A 12,332-nucleotide genomic window follows, 5' to 3' on the forward strand; every position below is an offset into this window, starting at 1 on the left:
TTGGTAGTGCTACCTTGACTCTCATGAAAAGGTGTTGCATATCCTGGCTCATTCTTTTTTCCACTTCAACTACTTGCCCCATCCGTTTGCCGATCTCCGTAGCAACTTTGGGAGAGACCATATCAAAAGGGGCTCCCATATTTGAATCCATAAAGCCACCGAGTCAAATTTCACATTGGCTGCCGTCATCCTTAGTTGCCACCGCTGTAGCATTAGTACTTGATTATTGAATGACCAGGGGCCCCCTCTGACCACTCGATCCAATTTAAACTTTGACTTGAACTTGAATTGGAACAAGTTGGAGCCCACTTCCACAATCTGAACTCCATCTCCCAAACCCCATGCTCTTCTCAACGTACTTTGAGCCGCCTTCCTATTAAAAGACTTGCAAGTAAGAAACTTCCCAATAAGACTCTATGCGCAGCTGTCTATTTCCTCCTTTCGACCTTCATCTGAAATAGCTATCACTTCCTCCTCATCCAACGTTAGTTTCATCTTTTCCAGACTATGGATCATTTTGTCAGCCATAGAAAATGTAACAGGAACGTTCCAATAAGAGAATAAAGGAAAAAAGGAAAAGACAGACCCTTAGCAGAACTAAGGGAGAGAGTAATCTTGCTAAGTCATGAGATAGAGAGAGCTCCTACGTGAGGAGAGTCCTTGATGTGTTTCTACTCTTTTACTCAATTATATATTATTCTAATATTAGGAGAGAAGGTAATAAGTTAGCCCATAGTTTAGTAGGCATGCGATTGATTTCTCAACTTTATTACTATTTGAATAGAATCCATTCCTCCAAATATTCTTGTTATTTTTCAGTCTGATATGATTGATCGTTTTTTTTTTTTTTGGTAAATAAAAATAGGGGTTCGTTGGGTTCGCTAGCCCCGGGCAAGGTGTTAGAGTTGGACACGTTCAACCAACTCGTGTGAATACCCACCAACAGACTCTTGCTTGTAGTGAGATTCGAACCTAAGTGGATTGGACGAAGCATTCAAGCCTTACCAACTGAGCCAAGCCCTCATTGGCGATAATATCGATAGTTTTCACCCTTAAAAAAAAATACTATCAATGCACAAGTAACTTTTTTATGAATCAATTTCAAAAAATAACATTATCTGGAAGTGTTGACGTTACATATTTGGGGATAGTCATACAATTGCCTTTCTGTAAATATTTTTGCAAGTAGTACCTGCAAGATGAAGGTAAAGCCCCTACAACTCTTCCATTAAAATCAATATTTACAATTAACTTTCAGGGAAGACTAGCTTGATAATGACTCATTGTAGTATTACTTTTGCTTGTTCTGCCACCGAAACATTTTGGTGAACAAGCTGAAAATTCTTAACAGAGGCAACTGTAACTAACACGTCCTTTGAAATTTAGGCACCGTAAACCACCACCAGCCACAACCCAAAAAACCCACCACAAATCAGAACCCACAATCACCCCCCCAAAGCAAATCCACCACCACCGAAAACTCACAGCAAACCAGACCCCACCACCGGCGACCAACAACCACGCTGCCTGAGAGAGGAGAGAATGACAGTTAAAGAGTGTGTCAAAGGAGAGCAGAGACTAGGAATGGCAACGGGTCGGGTTCGGGCCGGGTTTTTTCATATCCGGACCCGACCCGCGGGCCAAGACCCGGAACCCGAACCCGGCCCGATTATTAATCGGGTTTTTTTTCAGGGGCCCATACCCGTCCCGCTAGGCCCCACGGGCCCCGCGGGCCCTGTTTATCTTCTTGGGCCCAAATCTAGCCCAACAAAAAAAAAAAAAAAATTTGAAGCTCATTAAATTTTTTTTAATAGATTCAAGCCCATTCAAGCCATTTAGGGAGTTAAGGTTACAAATCTCAAATGCTCAATGATATATATGTTTATATATAGGAGGGGGTATAGTAATTTAATATAACCGGGTTTTTATCCGGGGCTGGTTTCGGGTCGGGTTTTGGATTTTTTTATAAAACCCGGACCCGACCCGAACCCGCTTCGGGTTTTTTTTTAAAACCCATACCCGACCCTATTCTTTATCGGGCCGGGTAAAATCCGACCCATTAGGGTCGGGCCGGACCGGATATCCGCGGGACGGATCTAAATTGCCATCCCTAGCAGAGACTCGAGAAGAGAGAGAGGTCAGAGAAATTTGGAGAAAATGAGTAACGTGATAAACAGACGGTGTTAGGGACCAAATTGTTCAATTTTGAAATATTTTGGATCTAGTTGGTATTAGCCAAAAATTTGGGGGGGTATCTTAATGAAATTTACCCAAAGAATGAAACGCACTTACAGCATTAAGAGCATTCACAATATAAAACACTTCCAATCAGTCACTCAACGCATTTTTCCAGTCGTATCTTTCGTTTGGTTGCTGAGAAAATGTATGTAGGAATTTTGTTTTTGGTTTTTCTTAATTCATTTCCTCTTTCTATTTGTTGGGTGTCAAAAATATGTAGTTTGAAACCAAATTCTTGCATGCAGATTTGAAATTGTCATCTGGGTCCAGATGGAATCATCAGCACCGCTCTTTAACCAGCTCAAGGTTTGAATTTGTTGCAAAAAGTTTTCGTCTTTCTTCAACTATTTGTGTAATTCATGGGCCATTAGGCATTTGGATTTTGGATGTATATATGATCTAATGTGTGTTTGTGAATGTGTTAATATTCTTTTTTTTTTGATAAGTATGTGTTAATATTCTCAACAGGCAGCTGACCCATTTTTCTTGTTGGCTGGTCCCAATGTGATTGAATCCGAGGAGCATATTTTTCGAATGGCTAAGCACATTAAGACTATTGCATCAAAGTATGGTTTTTTTTTTTCCTCTCTCTATCTTAGGATCTATGTAATGCTTTTGTAATTATTGCATCAAACATGACCTGAGGCAGCCACTGCTGCATTGGGATTGGGTTTTTTCATTGCCTTTTATAGCATTAAATACAGTACTGGCAATAACCTCAAATGGGTTTGTGGTTGTACAATCGGATGATAGGTGTGATTTGGTTAAATGCTTATTCTTCACTGAATTTAGCAGAATTCAAGGTTCTGCTAAATTTAATGGATGTTAGAGAGTAGATGAAAAGGGGAACTTGAATTGGGAAGGTGTGATTTAATTTCAAAGGGTTGGATTCGAGCAATGAAGCAGTGGTGGTGATTATTGGTGAGGGGTGAGATATTTTTATTGGTAAGTTACTCATGCACCCGGTGGGCCTTGAACGTAATACCTTACCATCCAACTTGTTCGTACAAGTAAAGGAGGCTCTGTTTGAGATAGAGCTCTCAGCTATACATTGATTTTTATTTGGAAGTTCTTATTGAGGTTACAAAATTTTGCATTAAGAACAAAAAAGAAAGAAAGAAAGAAAGAAAGATGGTTGTTTTGTTTACATGAAAATAATAAAGAGGTTGAGGAATTGGGGTTTATTTATTTAAATTGAAAAATTATGTTTCTTCATTTAAATTGAAAAAAAGAGGAGGTTGAAGAAGATAGGTTTTGCTTTATATCATCTCCATCATTATGATTATTGTAGCTAGAGGACTGAGTCATGGGCCCCTGTATTTTGTTCATCAGAAGAAAAGGGAAATAGGATTTCAATTCTTCAGCTTTTGCATTTAGAAATGTTCTATTGTTGATTTTTCCCATGTTAGTGATTGTTCTTTCTAATCTTGTAGAGTTGGGTTGCCATTGGTTTTCAAGTCAAGCTTTGACAAAGCTAACAGAACATCTTCAAAATCATTTCGGGGTCCTGGAATGGTTGAAGGCTTAAAGGTGCTAGCTCATGTTATTTTGTCTAATCCATTGTCTAATTGAGATTTTGAATATTGGTGATGCTAGATGTCTAAAGTTTTCGGTGTAAAGTTCAAACTTTATTTTTTGCATTGTAAATGTTAAAATAAGTGTCTTTGAACAGACTAAAGTCTAAATCAAACCAGAGATAAACATTAATCACGTACCATAATGTTTATGTAGTTTGCAAAGGCTTGTTCTGTTGTTGGAAGATATTTTGCTTGACCTTAAGTAAATGTTCAAAATTTCTTAGAGTATTGAATTAGGGTTGACAAAAAAAATAAAAGATGTCCAGAAAATAATTATATCTACATATAACAGTGAAAACTATAAGTGGCAGCCTATACCATGTCATCCATGGATGCCTTTTTTTTTTTTGGGTTTGTGTTACCCATGAATGTTGCAGTAAGTTAAAACTTTAGATCACATTAGAGTCATCAAAGTCATAAAATTTTTAATGGGATTAAAATTATATAATTTTAGACATGCAGCATTGCCAGCTATAGGTTTTGCAGTTTCTCATTAATGTTCAAATAGTTTGGATCTTATTGATATCCAATTAAGATACTCAACATATACTTTAAGGTCACAGTTGTTGTAACTTGATATATTCAAATATACGTGGATACGCATATACTTATATGTATGTATAAAATTCATAATTTTTTTTTGGAATAGATATAATAGTATTATTTGGTAAGATTTCAATTTCAGCTCGGATGAGCATTTGTTGGCATCATGGTAAATTGTTTATTACATGTGTCTGTATACCTTATGCGAAGTTGATTTCTGTTCATGTGATTCTTTAGGTTAGTTTGTGTAAACATCCTTTGTACATAAGCTTTCCCTTTTTGTCAATAAAATTATAGAAAAAGAAGTTATTTAGTGTTCTCTCTCATTAATAGACTATGTGCAATGTTTACTGATGCATATGCACAAAGCACAATTATTTATCTAGACCAATAAAATTTCCAGTCATACTCCACATGTCCTTTTTGATTGCAGATCCTTGAGAAGGTTAAATTGGCGTATGACATCCCTATAGTGACTGATGTGCATGAAACAATCCAGGTAATATCTGTTTAATCTTTCAAAAGATAAGTAAATGTGCTTGTTTTAAGTGCCCGTGTATATATATATGTCAGGAAATACTCTTTGTTCTGGCATTTCTGTTCTTGGTTTACCTGTTCCTAGATGGATCTTGTCATGTGGCTGGTGGCGTGGTGCCCTGTTGCCTCTGCACACACTCTTATAACATGAGATATTAAATCACAATTTGGCCCGATTCATGTGCTTAATGTTCTTTTTTAATTTTTAGTACTTCTTGTTTTGTTATCTGTAATGTTTTTGATATATGAATGCTGCTACTAATATAAAAGCTAAGAAAATCTGGAATTGGTGTTCAACATATGATGAATCATTTCCAACATTTGTTTTTCTCTTATTTTGCCAGTGTGAAGCAGTTGGAAGAGTAGCAGATATTATTCAGATTCCAGCATTTTTATGTCGTCAGGTTAAGTCAATATTTTTCTCATTTGGAACCTTGTCCTTCCATGATGAGGAATTTTGATGACTTAAGCTTGTAGGATATGGCATGCCACTCATTTTAGTTCATTTGTGACCTCTTACAATGACAGACAGATCTTCTAGTTGCGGCAGCCAAGACGGGGAAAATTGTCAATATTAAGAAAGGCCAGTTCTGTGCTCCTTCTGTGAGTGATATTTTTCCAATAAGTCAGAATCTCTGTTGACATATTTTAGCTGAAGGCTAGATATGTATTGTTATGGGAATTCTGCTAATTAATAAATGTTCACATTTGCAGGTCATGGTAAATTCTGCAGAGAAAATTAGATTGGCTGGAAATCCAAATGTGATGGTTTGTGAGAGAGGAACTATGTTTGGCTATAGTAAGTTATAAAACACAATTTTTTGTCTTTCTCTTTGATAATCTCTGTTTGACTTTAACTTTACAAGCCCTTTCAGTTAGTATAAGATAAGATGCAACATAACAACGATATATGGAATTTAGTTGAGCCACAATGCCATCTATGTATCCATATTGGCATTTGGTAATGCCTTTGTGCTAGTCCCACTACCTATGATGCTCAATTTAAAAGCGAAATCTCATTTTGTACAAGTCCCCTCCCCCTTTCTTGCCTTAAATTTTCATGAATTGACTCTAGTTTTGCATTATTTAGTCATTGATTTGAGTATATAGGGATAACAAACATGGTTGCATTGCTGATATTTTCGTTGTTTAGTTTGATTGACACTGTATTTTTGCTTTGGCATCTAGATGATTTGATTGTTGATCCACGCAATTTTGAATGGATGAGAGAAGCCAATTCTCCTGTTGTAAGTCAACTGTTCATTTTACTTTAGGCTTCTCTTATTGTGATGTTATGTAATTTAAGTAATCATCTCTTTTTTTTTCAAATAAAGGATAATATATATTGTGACTTTCTTTTGGGAATAAGTTCATTAAAGCAGGAAATGTTATGGAATGAGAGCATCCCCCAAAGTTACAATAATCTGTTGTGGCATTCTTAAGCAGCACACAACCCTAAACAACAAAAGGCTTAAAACATAAAGGAAAAGAAAAAACTAGGTATTTCATGAAATGTGCTGGTCCATTCATGAATACAAAAATTGGTAAGTAATCCTTTTGGAACTCAATAAACAAAGAAAACCATGAAATCATACTGTAAACAATACCACTGGGTGCTATCTTCGACTAGCATATGCTCTTAAAGATTGTAAGATGCCACATCTCTACTATTTCCAGAAGCACATGAGATAGGTCTCCAAAACTTGGATATATTCTTCTTTCAGGCGTTCGAAAGCTTCAAGGAAAGGGCTCTTTTTATCTTTTTTCTTTTTTTCTAAACTTTTAAACTCTTTTTCTCCAAATCTGATGTTTATCTCTGATTAGATTTTTAATGCAAGAACTAAGTAAGCAAGCTATTTTTTATTTATATAATTTCTTGTTATTATTAATAAGATGAAGTGTTAAAGTAGAAATTACAAGGTCTGACAGCATTAGATTCCGACCTCATTATCATGGTCTTTTGAGGTCTTCAAGGTTCGTATGGCGCATGATAACAAGCACAAAAGCACACGCAAGTAGACCAATTCATTACATTTTTCTTGGATATAATTTGGTATTTTTCAACAACCAAAGGCATTTTAATCAACATGTGCACAAATTTATTCTTTTTGTGATATTTAAGTCATTCCTGGTAATCTTTTAAACCAAACACGCTGAAAGCTACACCTTATTTTACTCAGTATCTGTTGAATAACTCTTTTAAATGAAATCAGTCAATTCTGAAGTCCAGTTCCTATAGAAGGCAGAATAAATTATGTTGATCTTGTTCATCCTAGGTCTTCCTATTCGTTCGTCTGGCTTATGTTCTTCATGTAGCATTCAAACTAAATGAGCTGAATACGGAGGTAATTATGGCAAAACAGGTCAATCTGTGGATAATATAAAACAAAGTATAAATGAGGGGAACGAGGGATTCTAGGAGGGCTTATGCTTTGTAAAAGTGGAGATTGTGTGTGAGTGCACATGTTTTGTGGCAAGAGAAACAAAATTTGGTTTGACACAAGGGTAGGCATTTAACAAGTTGACATTTAAGCAATGGTTTAAAGTGACCGCTAACTGCCACCTCTACATTTTTTCAAAGAACTTTTTTTTTTTTCTTCATTTTTTTCCTCTGATTAAGCTTCAATTGCATGCTTAGTACCTTCGTAATCCTTTTTAATCTCAATACTCAAGGTGATATAGGCTAATGCTGCCTTCATCTACATACTATTTTCTGATTTGCATGTTTCACTGCAGGTAGCTGATGTCACACATGCGTTACAACAGCCTGCTGGGAAAAAGGTTCAATAGTCTTAAAATTTTTGTTTCAAATCTAGAAAGTTTTTCTACAGTTTTTTATTTGCGTAAAAAACAAATGAAATAGTTTTGGGAAAATAAAATTTTCATTATTTGGAGTGCTACTTCACGAGCACCAAAAGGATTACAATGAAAATTGAACTATTATCAGTAATACCAGCTGCAAACAGCAATCCCCCATAATATCCATAATTTGTTTTCTTCCAACTGTCAACATAACAAAATAAGAACCATTTCATTATGCTTATCTTTATCTTGATCTTGTTTATTGCGCTTCCACTCTTTGTTTCTAGGGTCTTTTCTTTGTCAAATTCATTCCTCTTCATATCATCCTGCCTTTGAAATGAAAACGATTATTTGTTAGCAGTATATATTAGGTGGTATTGGATAATGAGTATCCTGTTGTAAAGAATCTTGAGTTGGAGTGCTTGTCCTTAATGTTTTTTGTTGCCATGTTTCTATCCTGTTCTACTTTCGTGAAATTTCCACTTGTTTTAATACTATCAAATTGTTGTAGCATGCAGATTTTAATTTATCATTCCTTTAACCTTAGTGGAGAGCTGAACTTCTGCCTTTTCATTCAGTTGGATGGTGGAGGTGTTGCTAGTGGTGGTGTTCGCGAATTAATCCCATGCATTGCGAGGACAGCAGTTGCTGTTGGAGTTGATGGAATTTTCATGGAGGTACAGTAATCTGCAGGATCCAAACATTTTTGTATCAGCCTTTTTAGGAATAATATACTTATACCATGCTTGGGGTTACTGAAAATTAAAGTAGATGAGGATTATAAATATAAGTTACATAGGTACAATGGAACATAGGACTTGTCATCTGTAAAATTTTTGGTGGTTTTTATTATTAGTTACGAGTGTACAAATGGGAATCTTATCCATTTTAGCTTTTAATATTGTAATCCGATAATGTTGTGAGCTCCAAGGTCTGTATATATTTAAAACCTTTATGTTATTATCTTTCCTTAGATCGTATATTGTGTTTCTAAAAGCTTCTTTTGGGTGCATAGGTGCATGATGATCCTTTGAATGCACCTGTTGATGGTCCCACCCAATGGGTGAGTTTTTATGTCTTGCTTTCCCAGATACATGGCAATTTTCTCAGAGTTTGATTCCTATTAAAGCTACTTTGTAATAGAGAAACTTTAACATTTCTGCTCATTTATTACTATAGCCTCTGCGCAATTTGGAAGAACTGCTGGAGGAGCTTGTGGCAATTGCTGTAAGTTTGTTTCCCCTTTCTTGATATGAGAGGTCACATATCTGTTAATTCTTGTGTCATAGAAGTAAACATCTCTTGAGCAATACCATGGACATGGCAGACATGTCTGATTCATGGGATCTACGACATGGCAGACAGGTCTGATTCATTTGAAGTAGATCCCATTATCAAAATACTGGCATGTGGTTGTTGAACTACAAGTATTTATTGTTGTTTTTTGTTTTTTGTCATTTTAGCCTGATAGTGCAATAAATTGTACACTCAGCTCCTTTTTTCTTTCTTCCTTCTTATTTCTTTTCTTTATCTGCAGCCATTCCTCTCAACTTATTCCCTTTCTGATATCTACTTCAATATAAATTAATGAGTTGGCTGGTACAGGACAGTAAATTGAATGCAAAACAAAGCATGGTAGTCAAAGGCGAGCCGTGCTCTTAGGCAAGACGAGGCGCCACTAAGGCGTCTCTAAGGCTCTAAATTTTTTTTTTTTTTGATAAGTAATTGTAATTTATTAAAAATGAATAGCGTATACAGGAAGTCTACAAAGATTTGAAAAATAGAAAGAAACAAAAGAAAGAAAAGAAAGCTAAAAGATTAGCAATACAAGTGCAAAGAGTCTAAAAACTTCATCAGAGAAAAGATTGACATGGTTGAAGAGTGTGTTGCCCATTCAAAGAGAGTTTTCAAGAAAAGAAACTTGAGATTTGGTATAGACATGTCCTTCCCCTCAAATATCCCTTGATTTCTTTCTCTCTAAATGCACCAAAGAATACAAGTTGGCCCTGCTCCCCAGACAGTTCCATACCTTCAAAAAGGCTCTAAACTAAGTTGTCTCTAAGGCTCAAAGGCAAGGGTGCTTGCCTTTAGAGCCTAGACGAGTAAGGCGACTGCCTTAAGCCATGAGAAAAGGCGCTAAGGCGAGAACCTGAAATGTTTTATAAAAAAAATTATTTTATTATATATATAGAAGCTTGTTGTAAAACCTATAATTAGATTATTCATTTAATCTTGTTTCAAAATCTATTGTAGGATTAATTAATTTGCAGAAACTTTTTTGTAAAACCTATTGCTAGTTTAATTAATACATAGAAGCTTGTTGTAAAACCTGTAATTAGATTATTTATTTAATCTTGTTTCAAAACCTATTGTAGGATTAATTAATTTGCAGAAACTTATTGTAAAACCTATTGTTAGAATAACTAATAGAGCCTAAACCACGTTAAGCCTGTTTTGAAATCAAAGAAATTCCTTTTTTCTTTCGTCTATTTCAAAAATACTTTGATTATAATATTTCAATACATGAGGTTCATATGTTTTAAGTTCTATATGTATAATAACTATATTTAGAGTTAGGCGCCTCACTTTAATCAGGCTAGCACCTTTTGTTGCCTCACACCTCACTCGATATCAGCATCAGGCCTTGGCTCCTTAAGGTCGCCTTTTGCCTTTGACTACCGTGAAACAAAGTTAGCCTTGAAAAGGAAAGGGGGAAACATAAATAGCTTTCAACTGAAAATTTCAATTATTGTTGTGTTGTGTTGGTTGATACCTAAGGTTCTCAATTTGTACAAGTTGTGATTGAATCTTCCATGGTTCTTTATTAATCCATATTTGCTTTCTTCTCTCTGCTGGACTCTTCACTTGAGCATCAGATAGTTGGTGGCCCAGCAATCACTTCCAGAAGAGTAAAATTAATCTTATTTGTTATTTTAAAATTGTCTTTTATAACTTCCATACGTGGTCCAGTTTATAAATTAATGGCCTCATTATTTTGTTTTGTTGGTCTCCAATTGTCTCATCATTGTTGCTACATAAGCATAGTCTCCATTTATGTTTCTTATTTGTGTGTGTGTGAGTTGGTGGGTGTGTCTAAGTTGGTGGCTGTCTGCGTTTTGTTTTGTGACTTGAATGTTTCCAGTGATCTTCAAAATGGATGTAAACTTTTGTTTGATTTTCTGTCTTCAACATGAAAATTTTTATAGAAAATTTAAATGCTCTTCATTTTTTTGCACCAAGGAAGTGTACAAGCTCAAATATTGAAAGGGATCCAACCGATGTCTCTTGTAACATTGATGGTTTATACAATCTTATTGAATTCTTCACATTCCAAATGAAATTAACAAGAATTTGGTTGACTTATTGTGTATTAAAATTATTTACTAGATCGAAAGGCCAAAACTCTATATTGACTTGTATGTTCTATGTTGATATCTCTTAGAGAGTAAGCAAGGGGAAGCAACATTTGAACATTGATCTCACGCCATTCCGTGATTAGGAAGATTGGCTTCTCTCAAGGGTAAGCAAGCAAGTCTTCTTTTTTTTCTTTTTTTTTTAAGGTTTCTTGGTTTCTGTAATTGACTGAAAATGTCTTTGTTTGGGATAATGTCTTTACCTTTAAGATACTACAAAACAGAAAAGTGTTTATACTTTACAGACCTTCATAAAAACCATTCGGTTGTAAGTTGAATTTGATTTAGTCATTCCAATTTGTCAGATCTCTCTTCAAGATTTGGAATTTAGAACCAGAACAAGCATGAACTAGAAAATATGGAGTATGGAGTTTCTTGGCCGCTTCTTGTGAGAAATTATCTCTATATATGTGGCCCTAACTAGTATGTTGAGAATTCATAGCTGACCCCAAAATTTTGAGACTAATAAGTGTCCGTTTGGCAAAAATTATTTTTACCAACTTATTTTACTATTTAGTTTATTTTTGCTACTATTCATGAGTCATACTGTATTTTTTGGTACTATTTATGGGTCCCACTGTACTATTTCAGCTAACTTTTACATTTATCTACAGTATTTTTAGCAAGAATTTTTTAGTTTCAGCAAAATAAGTGGATTCCAAACAGACCCTAAAGCTTGGTTGTTGTTGTTGCTTTTGGTTTTGGTTTTTACTGCCAAAGTCAATACGAGAAGTAATTAAATTATGCTTGTCCACCATTCTAAGACAAATCTTCTTGATATGAAATTCAAAATTTGATTATGCTAGAAAAAACTTGATTTTAGATAGTATAAGAGTAATTGGTTTATCTACAGTTTTGCTAGAAAAAAAATTATTTTGATTATGCTCACAATTATCTACAAAATGTACTTTGCAGTAGATTTATCAAAATGCAGAATTATTGTTGGCTAATAATAGGCATCATCGATTTGTTTGATGTTGGCTATGCAAATAATAGGCATCATTGATGCCTTGTTATAAACTTTAGACATTGATTGTCTCTTATTATATTTAGATGCCAATTTTTCTTTCGGTAGATTGAAATTTTCATTTATAAGTTTCATGCCATACAGTTGAATGCTATATACAAAGCATTTGAATTTTAAATTCCTCTGGGTTGTGAATGCTATTTTTAAAGCATTTGAGTTTAAATTCCTCTAGATGTGTTACATACAATTAACAAT

General features: G+C 34.9%; 1 protein-coding gene across 2 annotated transcripts; it reads left to right on the plus strand.

The window, feature by feature from the left end:
* Nucleotides 1–1,303: 1,303 nt before the first annotated feature.
* LOC142614492 (2-dehydro-3-deoxyphosphooctonate aldolase) lies at nt 1,304–11,672 on the plus strand. 2 transcript variants are annotated; one of them, XM_075787012.1, is made up of 16 exons: nt 1,304–1,571; nt 2,115–2,383; nt 2,484–2,544; nt 2,707–2,804; nt 3,672–3,768; nt 4,792–4,857; nt 5,240–5,299; nt 5,424–5,498; nt 5,610–5,694; nt 6,084–6,142; nt 7,632–7,676; nt 8,276–8,374; nt 8,713–8,760; nt 8,877–8,924; nt 11,140–11,217; nt 11,416–11,672. In XM_075787012.1, exons 3-15 carry the CDS (start codon nt 2,509–2,511, stop codon nt 11,194–11,196), a joined length of 873 nt encoding a protein of 290 aa, XP_075643127.1. In that variant the 5' UTR covers nt 1,304–1,571; nt 2,115–2,383; nt 2,484–2,508; the 3' UTR covers nt 11,197–11,217; nt 11,416–11,672. The 2 variants fall into 2 exon arrangements, with proteins under 2 accessions (XP_075643127.1, XP_075643126.1); XM_075787011.1 differs by lacking the exon at nt 1,304–1,571 and having other exon boundaries at nt 2,256–2,383; nt 8,216–8,374.
* The last annotated feature ends 660 nt before the right edge of the window (nt 11,673–12,332 follow it).

Source organism: Castanea sativa, chromosome 11, assembly GCF_040712315.1.
Source record: "Castanea sativa cultivar Marrone di Chiusa Pesio chromosome 11, ASM4071231v1".
Lineage (NCBI taxonomy): Eukaryota > Viridiplantae > Streptophyta > Magnoliopsida > Fagales > Fagaceae > Castanea > Castanea sativa.